The following is a 20,841-nucleotide window of genomic DNA, read 5'->3' as shown; positions in this document are numbered from 1 at the left end:
TGGCGTTCGATTGCCATGACTAATATCATGAGACTATTCATTTGTGATTAAGTTATGAGATTATTTTAGTTGGAGGGGGGAGGCCATGACTAATTATCATGAGACTATTCATCTAGGATTAAGTTGTAGGATTCAATCTTATTAAGCAAACATGATACATATTTAATCATGAGATTTAATCTTGACAACCGAACACCCCTAAAATTACAGATATTTAGTACTCCTATATTTTAGAACAAATTTATAGAATCTGATCCAAATAGGCCAATATTAAAGAAGTTGACTAATCACGTGAATGTTGAGATTAGAGGAATCGTGATTTTTCTCGTTTATAACCACTGGGCCATTGGCCAAGAAATGTGGTGAAAACAAGGCCTTTATATTTGCTATCAACCTATCACTATGTATGTTGAAACAATCAATTTTCAATTCATAATCATAATCTACTGTGCTAATAAATTTCAAATTATCCGAAATCACAATACCTATCCAATAATTATTCTTCTTCCTCCTTTTCCAGCAATGAATCTCCAATTTTCTCCACTTCAATCCAACAAATTCTCTCTCTCGTATATACGCAACGCATAAATGCCAGCTTTAAACCATAAATAAATTTCAAACTTCAATCCATTGATTCTCAACCCTCAAATTTCCTCCCAATTCCGCGGTATGACGCTCCTCATTCACTCGCCGGGAATTTCATTGTTCACCGGAAGTGGACAGCCTGGCAGAATCACTCCGGCTATCAGAAGAAGAAACCTCAATTTTTCGGTCTGTTCTGGCGTTAAGGATTTAGAGAAGAAAGAGGCTTCGGAATTAAGGAGGGGCGGCAATGGATACGAGGATTGTTTGCTGTGGCTGTACGGGCAGGTGAAGCAGGACGAGACGGTGTCGTTCTCGGTGAGCGAGACCAAGGATGAGGAAGGGAGGAAGCAGGACTATTATGTGAATGCGGGTTACGCGATTCGAACTATCCGAGAAGAGTTTCCGGAGCTTTTCTACCGAGAGCTAAGCTTTGATATATACAGGTATATATGAGTTTATTGATTTTCCCTTTTTCAGTGTAATATTATAGTTATAGCATTTGGATGGATTTGTGGTCGATCATTTTGCGGATTACTATGCGTTATAGTTTATGATTGCGGTGCAAGTGTAGTGTGAATGATTGTGTTAATGCAATAGTTTGTGAATAATAATTTACTGATTCAGTTGTTGCTAGTTTTGAATTACAATGAATTGATCATGTAGCTCAGCTCTCCACGAAATATTTGTGATTTGAGATGATTCTTGCTGAGAAACAATGAAAGAGAGGATTAGAATTGTTTTTGATGTATTCTTCCTGCAAAATTTATAAGCAGGGTTGAGTGCTGTAGTGATGTTGGATTCGGTTGATTCAGCAACCTAAATAAAGAGTTTGATGTTATACTATAACTTATATTGAGTGAAGGGTTGAGTCTTGTACACTCATTAAAATAACATGCATACTTGTAGGTGTTTGTTTTTTGGACAATGCTAAGCTAGTAATTATCAACATCTTCTATTGATTATATTCATTCGCAATTGTTATATGCTATTGAAAAGAGATAGCTCTTTTGGCACTTCCCGGTACTGATCCATCAAATAGATAATATTAATTTGTTAGCAAAATAATATAAGGTCATGAAACGTTTATGCTTTTACTGTACCATTGCTGTAGTTCAAATTGTTCAATATGCAATTTCTCCCAACAAAGTGTTTGGAAGACTACTTTTTGCACATTAGTTTAAGTTTGAGTGTGTGATTTATGTTCAACATGGTTGTTTCTGTGGTGACATAATCATTTGAAAATAAACAACATAGGGAAAACTTGATGTTCAATATCTTTTGGTTTGTCTCCTTTGAGGAATGAAGATTTTTCCACAGATGGCAGATGGAATTCTTTAATCTTTGGTTTCTAATTACAGTATGTCTTAATATAGGGATGACATTGTCTTCAAGGATCCCCTCAACACCTTTTCTGGCATTGAGAATTACAAGTCGATCTTCTGGGCTCTAAGACTTAACGGAAGGATTTTCTTCAAGGCCCTGTGGGTCGACATTGTAAGCGTATGGCAGCCTGTGGAGAACCTGATAATGGTCCGTTGGACTGTCCATGGCATCCCACGAGTACCGTGGGAGAGCCATAGCAGATTTGATGGTACCTCAGAGTACAAGCTTGATAAGGACGGGAAGATTTATAAGCACAAAGTTCACAACATTGCCTTGAATGGACCTCAGAAGTTTCAAGTAATTGGTGTGGAGCAGTTGATTCAATCAATAGGTTGCCCCTCCACCCCAAAGCCTACTTATTTTAAACTCCTATCTCCTTCAGAGACAAATATTGTGCCCCATGTGAAATTGTCTGCTGTTAAATGCTACTTAGCTTCTCTTCTAACCAGACTTAAATCTGAGGTCAAGTCATGATGTACACTACACAGTACCCTCTGGTCCGAGCATTGCAACCGGGGGGTGCTTGTTTGATGTGTGCTCTTCAAGATTTTCTCCTCGTCAATATTGAATTTTGTGGAACTGCACATTGTTAATAGGGACTCGAGTTAGTGCAGTGTAATTGTATTATCTGTATAGCTTCACCCTCAAGTATATAATGACTACCTACCAGTGTGTTTTGCCAAAGTTTGTACATAGTTTCCGAGCTTGGATAATTGTATCTCAGGGTACTATCATTTTCCTCAGCTGAATTCTGGATATAAGCTTGTTTGCACGTTGTTTTTTTTCACTTCCAGAGTTCATACATGATCAACTGAAATGGTGAAGAAGAATACGATATTGGTAATTTTAAAATTGGATACACATTTACAAGCAGACTGCCAACCGAGAAATCCGATATTGCGATTTTGATCTGGTGACATTTTAAAAAAAATGTTTTTTCTATGCATATCTTGAAGATTGGCATAGTTTGCAAAGTTAAAAGTCTCCCTGTGTCCCGTAAGAGTTTAAGAGTTCCACTTTTTGTTGTTAAATGATAAAGAGTGTGGGGAGAATTAAGCATTAATCTTATAAACCTTAATTTTATCCTACTAATTGAGAACAGATGGTGCAGTAGATTTATTAGTGGTTTATCTGTACAATCTTTACGAACTCATAAAACTTTAAGCTTTTAGTACTTGCCAAAACTGTAGGCAAAGATTTGCATCTGGGAATGCAACTTCCATAATAGGTTGACAGAAAACAGACAAACACATAAACATCTATTGTGAAAGCTAGAAAACAGACAAAGACAAAACAGTCACAATTTATGGCTAAGATAGGTTATATCAGATAGTCATCAAACTCATTCTTGTAAAGCACGTTCAAACATGCAAATTCAGAAACACAAAACAATAAAATTGGCCATGAACGCAAAATGTAAGACAACCATCAACTCAATCAGATACTGAACTTTACACTGAGTTGCATACTAACGTTGAGTATATTAGTTTATACTATATGTAAACTGGAATACTACCCATGTGAAGTGTGGGAGTTTATAATTGTCGTCTCCACAACAGACATTACAAAATCTGCCAATATGAGAAATAAAAAAAGCATTAGGCTTTTGGTAACTGCCAAAACTATAGTCGAAGATTTGATAGAACTTCCAGAATAGCTGACATGACAGAGAGCAGACAAAAATCTGAAATACATGCACAAATATATATTGTCAAAACTTAAAAAGGACAACACAGATACAGTCACAATTCATGTCAGCAACTACAGTTTCACCGTTCAGCTACGTTCATCGATATAGCAACAATATCTCTCACAAAATTGACTCCACCAAAAATTCCTATAAAATGATGCAAAAGCTAATCTCATTTCACAAACAACACATTGTTTTCTTTAGTAAATTATGGATTTCAAGAAAACCGTTTCACTATTAGTGGTGCTGGTGGTGCTAGTGGTGGGATCCGAAGCTGGAGGAATTTCAATATACTGGGGGCAGAACGGAAACGAAGGCACACTAGTTGCCACATGCGCCAAAGGCAACTTCGAATACGTGATCATAGCCTTCCTCTCCTCCTTTGGCAACAACCAGAAGCCGATGCTCAACCTAGCTGGCCACTGCGACCCTTACACCCCAGGCAGCTGCACCGTGCTCACCTCCAACATCACCTCGTGCCAGAGGATGGGCGTCAAAGTGCTCCTCTCCATAGGAGGCGGCGCAGGTGGCTACACCCTCACCTCATCCCAGGAGGCGATCCAGCTCGCCTCCTACCTATGGGACAACTTCCTGGGCGGGAGCTCACCCTCCCGCCCACTAGGTCCCGCCGTCCTGGATGGGGTGGACTTTGACATTGAGGGCGGGACGAGCCGGCACTGGGATGAGCTGGCACGGGCACTTTACAGCCATGGAAAGGGGAGCAAGAAGAAGGTCTACTTGACCGCTGCTCCTCAATGCCCGTATCCGGATGCTTGGGTCGGGGGAGCCTTGCGGACGGGTTTATTCGACTGCGTGTGGGTGCAGTTCTACAACAATCCACCCTGCCAGTACAGTGGTGGAGGGGTTGCGGATCTTGAGGGATCATGGAAGGTTTGGACTTCGTCTATCCATGCAACGAAGATATTCTTGGGGCTGCCGGCTGCACCGGCTGCGGCTGGGAGTGGCTTCATTCCGGTGGCGGATCTGAAAGCGAAGGTGCTCCCTGCAATCAAGGGCTCTACCAAGTATGGAGGGGTTATGCTGTGGTCTAAATACTATGATGATCAAACTGGCTACAGCTCTGCCATTAAAAGCTATGTTTAGAATTACAAACCTCTGTTTTCATGTAATAAAATGAGACTCGGATCTCTGCGTGTGTTTTATCATGTGAATTTACTATATTTTCGGAAAACAAAAGCATCTGAAACAGAATAGAACGTACACATTATACACATCAAGAACAAGAATATCACCTTCTTTCATTAATCATGGAGTACAATATATATCAGTAACAGATTCAAGATTTTTGATTCAGGGGTGCGAGTCGTGCGTACAAATAATTACATGAACTTGCTATTGTATTTATCTGATTTTTCTTTCTCAACTGGTAACCAGAGTATTTATTTTAACGTACACTAATTCGATCATGTTGATTTGTTATAATTTCATTCCTTGTAAGTTGTAGATGTAGATTGCAGTATGATCATATGAGTAACGAATAGACTCCACTTGATTAGGTAAAATATATTTGTGAGTTTGAGAAATTATGGGTGTGATAGTAAATAAGTTGAGAAAGTGTGGATGAAAGATAAGATAATTATACACCATAAAAAATGACAAATACATTTTGTGATTGAACTGGCAGCTTGAACTCCCATTACACTTAAGATCGCATTTATGTCTAATCGACCCCAACTTTTCCAAATATTGTGCAAGTAGACTTTCACATAATTGAAAGTTTAATATATAGTAGCACAAGTGAAATTCGATCAAGAATATGCCATTTTACCACTTCTATATCATTTTATAGTTGGAGAAACTAACAAAAGGGTAACAAAGCAAACACTAAATTAAAAAGTGTCTCCATTTGACTATTTTGATAAAGTGAATCCATGCACTAACATTGCTTACTACTTTAGAATGCAAATTTGTACACCTAAAAAGAAATGAAAATTCTTAAAGTCGACATCATTAAAAGGCACAAATGTCTGGAAAATAATTAAGGAAATGAGATGAGCACACAGCCTTTAGTTTATGTTGGTGAAAATAAAAAATTGGGATCTCTACCATGTCCAATTTTTTTTTACTTTTTGTCTTGTATATTTAAACTTTTTTGGCTCTCCTTTGCGTTACGTCCCCACATATTGGGATACTTGTCTGCTACTTTTGCTCTTTTTATATACACTTGTTTAGTTTTTGATAAATTTGTCAATCTAGTGAAAACAACAGAACAATCACAAGTATTGGAAGTGTATGTGCGTCGGTTCCAACTAAAAAAAATCGTCGTCGATGCTAGATTTTATTCGTTTTAATAAAACTTAAAGCAATAGCACACAAAATAAAATGAATTCGGACTTGAGTGTCTCCAACTATTTACACCAAACTCAAGTTTATTTTAGTGTAAATGTTAAATCAAATAGTGATAATTTTATTTCAACTATATACACCAAACTCAAATTTGAAAGTATATTCTCTATTCACCTTATATTGACAAAATATGAAAAAGTGATTTAGATTTATTTTAGTGTAAATGCAAAAATGGTAGTACTATCTTGTTCAAAAACCCAACTTATGGTGATGGTGTTATACAACTTAGTTAACATTTCACTCAACCATTCTAAGTCTGGGGCCTCAGCCCACCCCTCGGTCTTAACATGCTCTAAAAAGATTTTTTTTAAGAGGATCAATAATGATTCCACGTCTATTTTAAGGTGACCTTAAACACTTTACCTATTAGTTAGATGGAAAGCGTCTTATCCACTGAGTTGTGCTTTATCGTCACTTTTTAAAAGTACTATAGTAGAAAATAATGATCTGCTCTCACTAGGGTCATTTTTAAAATTCAATTTCACATCGACTTTTTGTATATAATCAAATAAAAACTTATACAAAATGTTTTTATATTCTTTTAACATAGAACTAAAATTAAAATGGGCAAAGTGCTTGAGATTAATAACATTTGAATGACATAACTAATTTAAATTGATCAAATTAATTTATTATCAAAAGAATATATACAATATGCTATTATTATTAATAAATCACAATATAAATGATTTATCATCGAATTTCAAGAGTTGACATGCCAACGAAAGATATACTACTACTATATTATCATCACTAATATATGACGTGTACCAAGATAAGTTTTGTGATGGATATCAAAAGCTTGTTTAAATGTTTGAAGACGATGAATGTCACTGTCTCCAGCATGGTCCATGCCTTATTCATCTGGCAACTAACCTTCTTAAAAATAAATACTGAATTAATAATGAGTTTGTCCTTACAGTATAATATACTAGTGACAAATATCAAGTACTTCCTTCGCCCCAAAAAATATTAGGATATTTTGGATGACATGAGAACTAATTGGTAAAGTAAGAGCGATGAGAAGAATGGTAGTTAAAATAATATTAGTGGATAGTGATACCTATATTAATTGCAGCAAAAGGCGATTCCGTCGCCTTGGCGGCCCCCACACTCCGGCCCGACATCATGTGAGGGGGTTCAATCAGGGTACGCAGTAGCCTGTTAAGGGGGAGGCCCAAACCCACTGGCTGCCAGAAGCCCATCTCCCAAGGAAAAGCTCATTGCAGCAAGATCTGCCCCTCCGTTGCCAACTGCGTTACGCCCCTGCGGGCTAGAGACCTATATTAATGTTAGTGTTTAATGGTGGGTCATAATGGACAATGGTATAAGTTGTAAATAAATTGATATATATGTAATAAGTTTGGGGAACTTTCCATAAATGGAAATGAGATAATTTTGTGGGGCGGATAAAAAAGGAAAATTTCATTATTTTTATGGGAAGTAGGGAGTACTATTTAATTATTTTGTCGAGATTAAGATATTATGTGGAGGACCCATACATGTTTATAATCAATTTTAGGCCTTCCAGGCTTGTTATAACGATTATCATTTTTCAAGTTGTTCTCTATCAATATTCCAAATGCATTAATTCGACAGAATTATATACTACTCCATTTTTACACTGCTGCAACTACTACTTTATATTGTTAATTACATCCAACATATGCTTTCTATGGTCCACTCACTAAGGTTGCCTCTTTCAATCATATCATAAGCTTTACCATATGTTCTTAGGACAAACTCATGTCAAAAGAAAAAAAAATCTGTTAGAAAGGAAAATATGTAAGTAAGGAAAATAGGTAAGCAACGAAAAAAAATTAATTATGGAATGAGTATTATGGTAAATCTTGCCAATTTTATGTAACCCTTGGCCTATTTAAAGGAGGCGTACCTATTGTAATGCTCTGATACCATGTTGAAAGATATGAGTATTATTCATTCAACTTGTTCAGAGAATTACAATAGGTACGCCCCCTTTAAATAGGCCAAGGGTTACATAAAATTGGCAAGATTTGCCATAATACTCATTCCCTAATTAATTTTTTATTTGACTTAATTGTGTGATATTGTTCGTTGCGGGCCACTTTCAGAAAACCTAATACTCCTACTACAGTAATTAGATTAGAGGTAACCTATAATATCACGAAATTTGAACAATTTGTCTCACAGAACTTTCAAAATTTGAAAAAAAATTCGCAATTGTTCCATTTGACCAAATTTGTGCTGCTATAATTTTTGTATTTTAAACTGAAAACAACTTCGTCGTCTATGTTGTTATATTAATACACATTTATGTCCATATCCTTTGACAACACCAAAAAATTTACATGCGTGCACCATTTAGCATCGAATTTGTATTTAACAAAATTATCATGGGACAATTGAGAAAGTTTTGAAACTACGTGATTTATCGTTTAAAATTTTAAAGTTGCGAGACAGAACAAAATTTGGCAAAATATCATAAATTTTGAGGCAATTAACCTAAAAAGAATGAGGAACATGAAAGTGGAGCATCTAATCCAAAATCTTTGTCGAGAATTGAATATTACGTGCACGGTTGCATAATTGCATTTCTTGAGAAATTCCATCTACATCGAGGAGACAAGAAATAAAAATTAGTTGGACGAAACTCAAACATCTAAGTCAAAGAGAAAAAAAAAGGGAAAACGAGAAGCTAGAGTGCCAAACAATTATTCTCAAAAGCAACAACATATGGTATAGATGAGGGACAAATCAAGAAAATATGTTCGAACATTGATATATTCTTCAAACATGTTAGATAATCAAAATTGCAATTTACCAAACTAGTGTTACACTGATTTGTGACAAGCCATCTGTTGTTGATGAAAAATCCATTCATTCCCCATATAGTATATAAAATACCATAGTTGCAAAGTTTCCAATATTAAGAATTCCCACATTTTTCCACTCAAAAATTATAGTTTAAAAACCACTACTTTCTCCATTCCTCTTCCCGAAACTCTTGGTAAATAAGTTCCCATTTCACCATGGAAAACTCCAAGCCATTAGCCACAGAGAGTTTTTCATACAGTTGGTTAGTAGACAGAAAACAACACTCTCTCGATGTCCTAACTGAGATCACCATACCCCAAAAACCATGTGAAAAAGATCAAAACTTCAACTTTGATGTTTCTTTCACAGCATTCCAAGCTTCACTTGTTCATGCTGATGAAATATTTGCAGATGGGAAGCTCATGCCGGGCTATGCCTTGGAAAAAACTCCGGATCATGTCCCTCCGTCGCCTCTTTCCTCGTGTAAGTTTGATCATGGAGTCAAGAAGCAGTCTTGCTTGGTTGAGAAATGGAGGAGATCATCAAAGAGGATCTTGCACAAGTGTTTTGGATTCATTAGGCCATTGTACAAAAGCTCGAGGAACAACAGTAGAGTCGATGATCTCGAGAGAAAGGTTTGTGAGGTTGAGAGGTGGACTAACTCTCTGCAGGCATCTCCAAGGCCTAGCTATGCCCCTGCTCTCATGAAGGCAAGGAGTTGGGCCGCTTCCCCACAAGCTTCGCCTAGATTGATCCCGTCTCGTGCTAGTAGTGCTTGGAGCGGTGATGAAAGCTCCATCCACGAAGCAATTCTCTACTGTAAAAGATCAATAGGTAGTTGAGCTATTAAGTCCAACTGATTTTTAGTTTTCTTGGTTTTTTTTTTGTTTTTTTTTAATGTAGAAGTTCTTATAGTCTTGAACTAGGACTAATGATTTGTATATTTTAAAAAATATCAGAAAAGTAGAGGGAATTGTCATCTGCACAGATAAGAAATTAGGAATCAAACTCAAGAAATGCAGCCCTTTTCCTTTAGCCTCATGGTGTATTATTTAGTTTTTTTTTCTATCTTTAGTAGGAAAAAAGAAAAGGGTGTGACAATTTTTGGAATTCCACTCAGGGCATTGTGCAATCTGTCAATCCTTGTGTTGTAAAATGAAAAATTCTCTACACTGTACATATGATATGCTATCTGTCATGGAGAAAAACAGGCATGTAGACACTTATCTGATGATCATATTAATGATTAATTTTTGCCTCTGTAGTTTCATCTGTTCGTTGTGATGAATGATTCATCGGAGAAAGAAACCAAACGGGTTCGTTGTTGCAGAAGAAGATACCTTTGGCATCTTGTTAGCAAGATGCTTGATTTTGTTAGGATGAGGTTACAAAGGGGGGCCTCACATGATTCCATTGCTCCCTTTTTTTGTTCCTTTTTGGTAAATTATTTATTAATTTTTTGAGGTGTTTCAAAACAAAATTGATGCTTGGTCCACAACTATTTTGAATTTGATCCTTTACAGTAAAAGACATTATCACATATTATTACATTAGCTCTACCAGATTAAGATTTGTCTTAAATACTTCTGTTCCTATTATTACAAAATCAAACACATGCTGCCCATTTTTATCAGTGTAGGGAGAACTTCACCAATCATCAGAAAACACCAAACATTTACTCAAGAATATTCATTGCCAACATATCCACATCATTCAAAACAGCACTATTACATCATCAACATAACAAAAACAAACAAAACCTCACTATTTGCATTAACCTGCTATGATCAATTACAGGGGTGATGCCTAATTCCTGTCAAGTTTGAACATTGCATGAACCATGAACTAAAGGATCTCAAATTGTACAAGTAACCGAAACCTAACACTTTTGTTGGGGAACAGCCGGGACATGGAGGCTCCACCGGGGCAACATACTGCTAAAGATAGCCCATAAAACAACAACATATTCTTGTTTCTATCTGCCCTTTTTTCTGTGTTTGCATATCCATTCCCTTTATTTGTGAAACAGTGCAATCTTGATTCGCTAACGTCTAAAACTTCAAGTTTCAAACACATCTCAATACCATCCCAAGATTGTGGGGGACCAGCCCCTTAAGACATCTTCCTATTCTTGTCTTAACTCTTAACCAACCACGTGTATTTGGCGTTACTCCCAATTGAATTCACCAGAAGAACATGAAGTGAAAAGGGCAAGGCTTGTGAATTGGTTGAAAGTTGAAACCATGTAAGACATCAACTTGCCATAGACTTCTGGTAAGTTATTATTGTTGTCACCAGTTTTTAGATCAAATAATGAAATTTAAAGGCAAATAAATTGTGGTAAAGGATGATTATTATTGGAAATATGTTAAGGAAACATAACAGAAATCCATGTAAATATAGATGAACAGACAAAATCAGGACAAGAATGCAAGTTTTTAAGAGTTCATCCTTGGGAAAAGCAAAGTGTGTTGGCAGGACTAGAAGGTGTAGAAACATCGCTATATGTAGCATCAAGCATGTCGGAGAAGTCGGCTTTTAGCTTTTGTTTTTGCCTTGAAAGGACAATACATTAAAGAGGAAGTCCTGCTTTTGCCGTTATGCAGCACATGAAGGTTCTGATTGTTAGGCCCAATGCTTTATCATCCTATATTCAAAAGAGAAATGAGGAGCGTTCAAAATGAAGTGAACAGCTTTGTAACAATGATCTGAAAAGGATGCATGAGAGAGTTGAGTAAAACTAATAACATCCCTCTCTCTCTCACACTAATACACACACACAAACAAAAGGATGATTTATAATGGAAAATCTTCATGCCAGGTGAAATTGTGGTTCCAGTTTTAATGTTTGTGTAATGATGTTGTCAGCATTCAAGAAGTTGGTTGAATGTTTGTGACTGGGAAAGATAAGATAATTTCTGAAAGAACAATAAATAGTTGAAGAGTGTTTGTTGTGACTGGGAAAATAAGATTATAGTAGTGTATATAAAACAGCAAAACATACTTACTAAAAAAAAAATAAATTGTCAGAAGTGGGATTTGAACCCACGCCCTCTCACGAAGACCAGAACTTGAGTCTGGCGCCTTAGACCACTCGGCCATCCTGACCTTTTGTTCTATTTCTTGTTAGTTGTCACATACATAAAACATAAGGTTCAATTATTTGTAAGTTTTAAACCTCAAGTTGATTTTGAAATCTATGCTTCTTAATCCTATTAAGTGTTATTTGATGCAACTCATACAACCAACTTTATTGGTAGGATAAAACGGCAACTGATAGAAATTCAATTTGGGATGGTTAAACTATAAAAGATTGTCCTCCAACAAATAATAATCATACAATGACCTAGTTTCACAAATGTTTAGTCTGTTTTTTTTTATGATAGTGAAGGATATGACCAATGTTGATTTTAGATTGGTTGATTTATTAACTAAATGGTTTAATTGCACATAGCTTGTTACGTTGTATAATCATGGAGTTTTTATTTAGTAAGTGATTTGATATGCTTTTTAGATTGAATTTTTTTATGTGTTTGGGAAATTTAAATTTGAAATTTAATTTGGAGACTACAAATTATAGTTATAAATTAGTATAATTGCTTATTTTTATGAATAAATTAATTAAATAAAACAAAGATATATGGAAACGCGGCCATGTTGCTCCACCTCCGCTCATAAAACTGCAATGATCCTAGAACATTGACGTTGTTGTCTTCCACGCTCTGCGCACATCTCAAGCCAGAAAATGCAAGGGTCCTCCATTGCTTATTTGTTTATAGGGTAAATTGACAAATAAATCACAAAAAATAATTTATTTTGCAATTATTCATCCGTCTGAAAATTAAATTATGAAAGATAATTTTTTTGTAATTATGTATCCGTCTATTTTCCGGTGAAATAGAAAATAATGTGAAATAGAAAATTAATTAGTATGAATAGAAAATCAATTAGATCGTGCATTGCACGAGTGTGATACTAGTAGAAAATAATATGACACTTGATCTTGGACACGTGGATAAAACAGCGGTCGACAAAACAAACAATAACGATCTAGTGTAGAATCATACGGTGAATTTGGAACATCTTAGGCATGTCAACTTGGATCTTATTTAGAGGGCCTTATTGAAAGCCCATTCTAGAAATAAACCCAGCAAAGAAATGTCCCGCATATCTATTTTTATATTTATTTTTATTTTTATTTTTATTTTTATTACATCACCCAACGAATACAGAGATGTGTAAATTCCAGGTCAGATAAAACTTTTTATTAATTTATTTCCGCTCTCTCAGATCTACCAGCGTGCCTCAAAACCCCTTAAATCAAATCGAAAATTCAATTCAATTCAATCTTGTCAAATTCCCCCCTAAGAATTTTCTCCTCAATTTTTGCCAAATTCCAAATCTAGGTGAAGGGGAAAGAGGGAAATCGAGATTTTGGCGCGTAAATCTCGATGCCGATGTGGAGCTCGGTGGCGAATTTGAAGGAAAGTCTGAGTAAAATCGCGCTGGATGTCCACGATGACGACGACGATGAAGAGCTGTCTATGTACACTCCTCCGCCGGCCGATCATTCCGACAAGGCCAGTTCAGGTTCGGAGCGGAGAGCTTCGCACATTTCCAGTGCTCCGACTCATTCACCGATCGTCAATGGATTCGATTCCCCGTCTAATCACGAGGTATCTATCGATTCATTTTGTGATTTATTAGTTTGATCTCACTTTGGATGCTTTCGTGTGTGTGTACGGGGATGGTTGATGTGTATCTACTTCTCAATTTCATCTATAAGGATGTTTCTCTATCACCTGAAGTTACTAATGCATGCGCTTAGTATACCGGCTTTAACGGGATTTTTTGTTAATTGAATAGAAATGCATGTACTGGATCCGTTCTAGACTTTATGGTGAAAGCAGCAATGTTGTCTAACGTAGTCAGTTTTTGGTACCGAGTAATTTGTATTTATCTGAACATATTTATGTTTTCCTGAAAGATGCAGGGAGTGTCCTCATTGGTCTTGATCAAATGATACAAGTCATTTATTTGGGCACCTTGGACTTCTTTTTCTAATAAGCGTCCGCTATTTTATCAGATCGAGCTGTACAAAACAAAAATTAAGAAGCTTCAGGAATCTGAGTCAGAAATAAAGGCTCTATCAGTTAATTATGCAGCTTTATTAAAGGAAAAAGAGGTACCGTCATCTTCTGCTATCAAATTATCTTCAAATTTATTTCTCTAGATAAGTATTGTTGAGAGATATTTAGAGTTCTATACGACGGGGCCTGATTTTATGTGCTATTGCTGTCAAAAGTTTGATGGTTATTGATGGATGAATTGTAGTTTTTTTTTAACGTCATAATAAAAGTGAGTTGTTGCCAGTTTTAGGCTTCTATTGATCTTGTTATTATCACATACATCCTGATATTAGAAAATTCAGTACTCTTCTTGTCACTTTTCTCACAAATGAACTCATATAATAAGTCAAGGTATGTCACGAGTGGTTGGATTCTTTTGTCGCTATGTCCAGGGCTTTCAAGTTTGATTGCCTCTTATGCAGTTTCTGGATTTTGTTCTTGGCAGGATCAGATTTTGAGATTGGCTGAAGAAAATGGCTCACTAAAACAGAATCTCCTTAGTGCAAATGCTACTCATGGTACACCTAGAACTGTTCTTAAGGTGAGGAGTCTACTTGAAGCTGATCATATCAGTTTATGAATTTTAGCATAATATCTGGATCCAATAGGACATGGTTGTGCTTTTATGTCTTTTTTGTTCAGTTATTATTTATGATCTCATTGGCTCATTTGAATAAGTCTGGATCCTGCTTCTGTCTAGAAACATATCCTTTACTCGTGGAGATAAAAACCAATGCTGATATGATAAGTAGGCATTCTGAAAGCTGTTCTGGATACTAAAAACACTGCCTACCTTGTATATATATACTATATAGTTAGCTATAGGAGTTGAGCTGTGTGAAGAAAGACAATGTGACGACAGCTTAGATTGTGTAAATTTCCATCAAACTTCTTTGAGAGAAATTTTTACTTGAATATTGTTTGTTATTTGATTGTCTACTTTAACATCTCAGGGTAATGGTGATATTTCCCCTAATCGGTTTAAAGCTGCAACAAAAAGTCGTGGTAATGGTATTGTGGCAAAGCATGATGGATTAAATAATGGGACAACTTCATCCAATTCAAAGGTAGTAGAATCATTCTTTTTCCGCAGTTAAGGAGGCTACTTTCCTTTCCCTGATGCTTGGCATTTGTTTGCTTCATAACTCCCAGTTTCGTACTCAATGTTAGGAATTAGTGTCAATCTACTACACTTGCTTCATAACTCCCAGTTTCTTGTGACTTTTGTGATTGGAGTCTCTTGTTGTTTCTAGAAGTGTTGAATTGTAATGTGTTGCTCTTCCTAAATCAGTGCAGCAAGTGAAAGCTTTTCTATTGCCTTGTAGGAACTCTCAGATGCAATGGAAGACAAAATTAGATCCTTGACCGGGATGCAAGCAACTCATGAATCTCAAATGAAACAAATGATGTTGGAACTTAATAAAGAACGTGGCAAGCTGGCAAGTGTCCAGCTGAGTTTACAAGGTAACATCTACTACTGGAGGATCTTGTTTTGGAGCAATGCATCTTTGGAATATTTGATTGAGTTATTTATTCTATTTCTAGAGGAGCAAAAGTTGAATGGATCGTTTCAGCAGGACTTGAGCTCGTTAAAAGATGAAAAAGATAAAGTGAGTGTTTATAGTTACCTTTTTTGCTATTGTGGTGCAGCTGGGCACCGGGCATCACTTAAAATAGTTGACAAAGTTAATATATCGAAGTCATTTGAATGCTCTTCATAATATTATGTATAATATTGTTTTTTATTTTATCAAGAAGTACTGTTTGATTATTGTTTTTTTTTTGGTGTGGTTTTGGTATGTACGGAAAATTGAAACTTCTTAGTCATGTATTACTGTTAATGAAAGTTATCGACATTTTCAAAATTCTTAGATGTATTTTTAGATTTTGGATAATATGGTATTAGTAATAACCTATTTTATTCCACTGGTTATCTTGTTTCTGCCCTATAGATCGTAATCTTACCCATTTCTACCTTTTTCCTTTATATATTTCAGATGTTGAGAGAGATAAACAGAACACAAGACGAGTTAAATCAGAAGATATCAGAGATAGGAAGGTTACAAATGGAGTTGCAGAGAAGAGAACCAAACAACAGTGTAGAGAAGTTGAAAAACGTTATTGCTTCTTTGGAGGAAGATAACAGAAATATTAAGGTCTGTATCTTCCTACGGTTTCCAATAATTCTTTTCAGTAATTGTTTTGCGTGCTTCATGTGTGTTTTAAATTGTCCTTTTGTGTGGGTTTGTTTAGTGTAGTTATATATGTGTGGTTGTGTACACATTCACAAGCATTTTCACACAGACATTGAACCTTACCAATTTTTCATGGTAGAAAGAAAAAGAAGAATGTGAGACTGCGTTAAATGCAATTCGTTCTTCTCCTGTTCGCGAAGAGAAACCTGATGGCCTGCATCTTTCAAATAAGCATTCAAGTAGCATGAATGAGATATTCAGCATTGTATTGTCCGATCAACATCCCTTTTCCGTATATTGATTCATTGCTTCCTTGCTCAGTTATCTTTCTTCCTAATAACACTTATTTATGAACATTTATCCCACACATTGCAGTTTACTCATGCATGCTGATTAGTTGAATATTCATGCAATATGGCTTTACATGGATATCCATGTAATTTTTAAACTATACAAGTTACAGTGCCTTAGTCTAACCAATAAAGTCTCTGCAGGGATTGCTGGAGAATGAGAAAATGCAGAAGTCTTTGCGTAAATTAGAAAATGACCTTAAGGAAGCACGGATGCAAAAGGACAAAGCCTTGCACGAATTGACTCGTCTCAAGCAACATTTGTTGGAAAAGGTTTTCCCATCTTCAACTTCTCTATAGGCTGACCATTATAAATAATGATTTAGTACCACTAATGAAATTGTTATTTTGTTATAAAAAATGTCTGCTACAATCTCTCTGACTTAACCCACTTGCAGGAATCCGAGGAATCAGAGAAAATGGATGAGGACAGTAAGATTATTGAGGAACTGCGAGGAATCAATGAACAACAAAGGGTTCAAATTTCACGTTTGGAGAATACTCTGAAACAAGCAATCTCAAGACAAGAAGAAGTAAAACTGTCCAACAATAGTGAACTTATGAAGGCCAAAGAAGTTATAGACGATCTTAATAGAAAATTGACCAACTGTTACAACACAATAGATGCCAAGAATGTGGAAGTTCTAAATCTGCAAACTGCTCTTGGGCAATATTATGCTGAAATTGAGGCCAAGGTAAAGCTCTTTCTCATTGGTGATAGAATATGAGTAAGGGGAACATCATACATGATTCATATTTTATGGATATCTGTTTTCCAGGAACGTCTTGGTGAAGAGTTGTCAGTCACAAAAGAGGAATCAGCTAGACTTATCATGCAGTTAAAGGTTTAGTTTCTTAGCTTTATTGTAATATTAACATTTGTGTTTGAAACTCATTTTCTGGAATGCTTCAACTTTTAGTTATAATAAATGTTTATGCACTAGTCTTTTCTGGATTTATAATTCAGGCTGCCCTTGTAAATTCTTAAGCCTTCCTATTGATATGATTCCAGGAAGCACACCAACTAGCAGAAGCATCAAAGAGGGAGAGGGAGGAACTTTTGAGAAAGCTTTCACAAGCTGATATTGTGATTGCTGAAGGAAAGAACAGAGTTAAGAAGCTTGAGGAAGATAATGAAAAACTCCGCAGAGCTCTTGAGCAAAGCATGACAAGATTAAATAGGATGTCTGTGGACTCCGATTTTCTTGTTGACAGGTGAAACTCTCATTTCCAGAGGATGCTCGATACTAGATTTTTTGCTCTATTACTGTTACGCTAGCTTTTAAGAGTGGTAATAATATACTGTTACAACTGATGGTGTCATCTGCAGGCGCATTGTAATCAAATTACTTGTGACATACTTCCAGAGAAACCACAGTAAAGAGGTGCGTCTGCTTCATAAACTCCTGCCTTTCCAAAATATTAAGTGGGGCTCACTGTGAGAGAGTAAAGTTGTCCCAATGATAGCTTTAAAATTCCCTCGAGAAATCCTAGTTTGTCCCCCTATTTATTGAGGTGTATTTCATGCTAAAACAGAAGCAAACTGCTGTCAAATAAATCTTGATTTATAGTATTTGATTGATCTTCTCCAGGTTCTTGATCTAATGTGTCGCATGCTGGGATTTTCTGATGAAGAAAAACAAAGAATCGGTGTTGCTCAGCAAGGGCCTGGCAAAAGTGTAGTTCGGGGTGTATTTGGCCTTCCAGGTCGGCTTGTTGGGGGCATCCTTGGCGGCGGTGCCCCTGAACCTCAATCAGCTATGACATCTGATGACCAGGTCTTTCTTATCCTCTGCGTTTACACCCCCTTCCCCCCCAAACCCCCCTTCTCAAGCTGTCAAGCATGCCTGTGCATGTACTCATACACATACATATCATTTAATGTGCCTAAGATATTCGTGATCTCTTCCCCTTATGTACCTAGTTGATATGCGAACATAGACAGTTTTCTGATGATGTAAATCTCTGATAATAGTTTCTTTATAAAATATTGCTGGAAAAATCTCTCTTCCAGTCATTTGCAGATTTGTGGGTGGACTTTCTTCTCACGGAGACGGAAAGGGAAAAGAGGGAGTCCGCCAATAATTCAAATCAAGATCAAAACTCTACAGGAACCACACCCCCTTACCTCAACCCAAACCAAGTTCCCACATTATCTCGCAGCAACTTGGGACGGGAACTTTCAGATTCGGAATTTTCAACAGTTCCTCTCACTTCATCAGAAAACAGTTTGCAAGGTTCGAGACTACCACCGAGATACTGATTATTTATGTAAGTTCGACTGTAAATACCCTAAAATTTTCCAGCCGTGATATGCCTAAATGTTCTTTCGATTCTTTGTCTAACTTGTGAAAACAAAGAGAAGCAGCAGCCCTTTGGAGCGTGTATGTACGTGCATTGTAATAATCCCTGTATGAAGAAAGCTACACACACTTGAAACTTTTTGTAGACGAGATGGCACATATTTAGATAGATTTGCTAAAGAATATTACAATTTGCGTGAATTGTATATAAACGCTATACAGTAACGTAACACATCATTGTTCACTCTGCAACCCTTTTTTGTTCCATGTAACAGCTCATTTATTGGATTCCAAGGTTCTACTCGTGAATTTTTACACCAAATAGCTTTTTCATCTCATTGACAAATCCATTAACGAAAGAAACATTAAATTAAATACTTATAGGCCATGTTTGGTTGTCAGAATTATGTTTTGGAAAGTAATATGATTCTTTAAATTTTAAATTCCTGTGTTTGTTTCAATTTTTAATCAAAATGGGAAAGTAATCAGAATCTCAAGAACAAGGAAAGTTAGTACAACTTTCTAGGATTCGAAAGTTAGTATATAACTTTCTAGGATTTTGAATCATAACTTTTCTTAGGTATTCTTTTTAATAGTTTTAGGATTCTTACATATTTAATTATTATTATTATTATTATTATTATTATTATTATTATTATTATTATTATTATTATTATTATTATTATTATTATTATTATTATTATTATTATTATTTATTAACTACAAAGTTTTAAAAATAATTTTAAATTACAAATCATATTAAATTTCAGAATAATAAATAACTATAATTAAAATGATCATAATTATAACTTTGTATTATAATATTTATATATAATTGTTATTATCATAATAATAATTAATAACTTATTAAATTATTAAAATATAATTATATAATATAAATTATATTGTAATAAATACTAATTATTATTTTATAAATTAATAATTAATTAATAAAATCGTAGTGAAATTCTAAATTATAAAATTTATTTAATTATAATATCCTTAAATATTATAATAATAATACCAATTATTATTATTATTATAATCATTTATGATTATAATACTCCATATAACTATAATTATACTTTTATTATTATATATTGTGATGGATGAATCATATTTAAACTATCCATCATAATAATAAATATATAATAGTATAATTGTTATCATTTGTAATTAATAATTTATTAAAATTTTTATTATTTTTTTATAAATAAAATAATAATAAGTCTATTTTTAGTTTGGTGTTTAAATGAAATACAAAATTTAAAATCTTAATATTCTCCAAACAAAGGAAAGTAAAGTTATTAGGAATCATATTCTAGGGATTCATTTTCCTAGGAATCATATTCCTTGCCAACTTTACTTTCCCGCCAATCAAACATGACCATAAGAGCATCCACAACGGTGGACGGACGGCGTCCGTCCGTCCGTGCCGCTGGCAAGGACGAGCTCCGCCGCCGCTGCGCTCTTGCCGCTGGCACGGACGTGCTCTTAGCTAAGAGCACGTCCGTGCCAACGGCAAGAGCACGAGGCGTCGACCTGACATGCTCTGATTGACCCATTGATTTATCATTTTTTTATTATTTTTTTAAAAAATCGAAAAAATCTGAAAAATTCAAAATTAATAAAAAAAATATTTTTCCACTTCCTAATAAAATATATCCATTTTTCCACACTTTAATTTATTTTTTTTCATTATTTTTACCCCAAAATTCATACTTTCATCTATAAATAGTCTCATTTCAAACACAAAAAATGACACTATATCAAACAACTCTCTCAATCTGAAATTTTAGGATTTTAATTATGTAATTTTTAGGAGTCTAATTATGTAATTTTTAATTTTTAGTATTTTAGTTTTTTAATATTTTAATTATGTAATTTTTAATTTTTAGGATTTTAATTATGTTGTTTTTATTTTATTTGTTATTTGTAATATTATTTAGGTTTTTTTAATGAATTTTAATATTATGGAAATGTTTTTGTTTAATTGAATTTTGCGGAAGAGCACGGCTGTGGGTGTTGTGCTCTTCCCAGAGA

General features: G+C 35.1%; 4 protein-coding genes and 1 non-coding gene across 6 annotated transcripts; 4 read left to right on the top strand and 1 right to left on the bottom strand.

Annotated features, from left to right (window-relative positions):
• The first annotated feature begins 411 nt into the window (after positions 1-411).
• On the top strand, positions 412-2,729 carry LOC121800198. The gene is made up of 2 exons (XM_042199789.1): positions 412-1,028; positions 1,959-2,729. The coding sequence occupies exons 1-2, from the start codon at positions 670-672 to the stop codon at positions 2,440-2,442; spliced, it is 843 nt and encodes a 280-aa protein (XP_042055723.1). The 5' UTR covers positions 412-669; the 3' UTR covers positions 2,443-2,729.
• Positions 2,730-3,763: 1,034 nt separating this feature from the next.
• LOC121803852 (acidic endochitinase-like) lies at positions 3,764-4,850 on the top strand. Its single transcript, XM_042203444.1, has one exon. It carries the CDS (start codon positions 3,869-3,871, stop codon positions 4,760-4,762), a length of 894 nt encoding a protein of 297 aa, XP_042059378.1. The 5' UTR covers positions 3,764-3,868; the 3' UTR covers positions 4,763-4,850.
• A 4,065-nt stretch (positions 4,851-8,915) lies between these two features.
• Positions 8,916-9,856, top strand: LOC121803115 (probable membrane-associated kinase regulator 6). The gene has a single exon (XM_042202821.1). The coding sequence runs from the start codon at positions 9,037-9,039 to the stop codon at positions 9,661-9,663; it is 627 nt and encodes a 208-aa protein (XP_042058755.1). The 5' UTR covers positions 8,916-9,036; the 3' UTR covers positions 9,664-9,856.
• A 1,989-nt stretch (positions 9,857-11,845) lies between these two features.
• TRNAL-CAA lies at positions 11,846-11,929 on the bottom strand. The gene has a single exon. It is a non-coding gene; the product is annotated as a tRNA-Leu (tRNA).
• Positions 11,930-13,092: 1,163 nt separating this feature from the next.
• LOC121751399 (golgin candidate 4-like) lies at positions 13,093-19,052 on the top strand. 2 transcript variants are annotated; one of them, XM_042146145.1, is made up of 15 exons: positions 13,093-13,497; positions 13,908-14,006; positions 14,396-14,491; positions 14,904-15,017; positions 15,276-15,414; positions 15,496-15,560; positions 15,948-16,106; positions 16,640-16,768; positions 16,894-17,190; positions 17,275-17,340; positions 17,508-17,710; positions 17,826-17,880; positions 18,088-18,273; positions 18,510-18,766; positions 18,856-19,052. In XM_042146145.1, exons 1-14 carry the CDS (start codon positions 13,273-13,275, stop codon positions 18,756-18,758), a joined length of 2,082 nt encoding a protein of 693 aa, XP_042002079.1. In that variant the 5' UTR covers positions 13,093-13,272; the 3' UTR covers positions 18,759-18,766; positions 18,856-19,052. The 2 variants fall into 2 exon arrangements, with proteins under 2 accessions (XP_042002079.1, XP_042002071.1); XM_042146137.1 differs by having other exon boundaries at positions 13,094-13,497; positions 18,510-19,052.
• The last annotated feature ends 1,789 nt before the right edge of the window (positions 19,053-20,841 follow it).

The sequence above is a fragment of the Salvia splendens genome, chromosome 1 (assembly GCF_004379255.2).
Source record: "Salvia splendens isolate huo1 chromosome 1, SspV2, whole genome shotgun sequence".
NCBI lineage: Eukaryota > Viridiplantae > Streptophyta > Magnoliopsida > Lamiales > Lamiaceae > Salvia > Salvia splendens.
This window is presented reverse-complemented; position numbering and strand designations above follow the sequence as displayed.

Excerpts from the sequence above, each read along its gene's own strand:
- LOC121803852 (XM_042203444.1), top strand. The coding sequence starts at position 3,869 with ATGGATTTCAAGAAAACCGTTTCACTATTAGTGGTGCTGGTGGTGCTA.
- LOC121751399 (XM_042146145.1), top strand. The coding sequence starts at position 13,273 with ATGCCGATGTGGAGCTCGGTGGCGAATTTGAAGGAAAGTCTGAGTAAA. Across the intron at positions 16,769-16,893 it reads AGCAACATTTGTTGGAAAAG|GAATCCGAGGAATCAGAGAA; the intron begins GTTTTCCCATCT and ends ACCCACTTGCAG. Across the intron at positions 17,881-18,087 it reads AGAGAAACCACAGTAAAGAG|GTTCTTGATCTAATGTGTCG; the intron begins GTGCGTCTGCTT and ends GATCTTCTCCAG.
- LOC121800198 (XM_042199789.1), top strand. The coding sequence starts at position 670 with ATGACGCTCCTCATTCACTCGCCGGGAATTTCATTGTTCACCGGAAGT. Across the intron at positions 1,029-1,958 it reads CTAAGCTTTGATATATACAG|GGATGACATTGTCTTCAAGG; the intron begins GTATATATGAGT and ends GTCTTAATATAG.
- LOC121803115 (XM_042202821.1), top strand. The coding sequence starts at position 9,037 with ATGGAAAACTCCAAGCCATTAGCCACAGAGAGTTTTTCATACAGTTGG.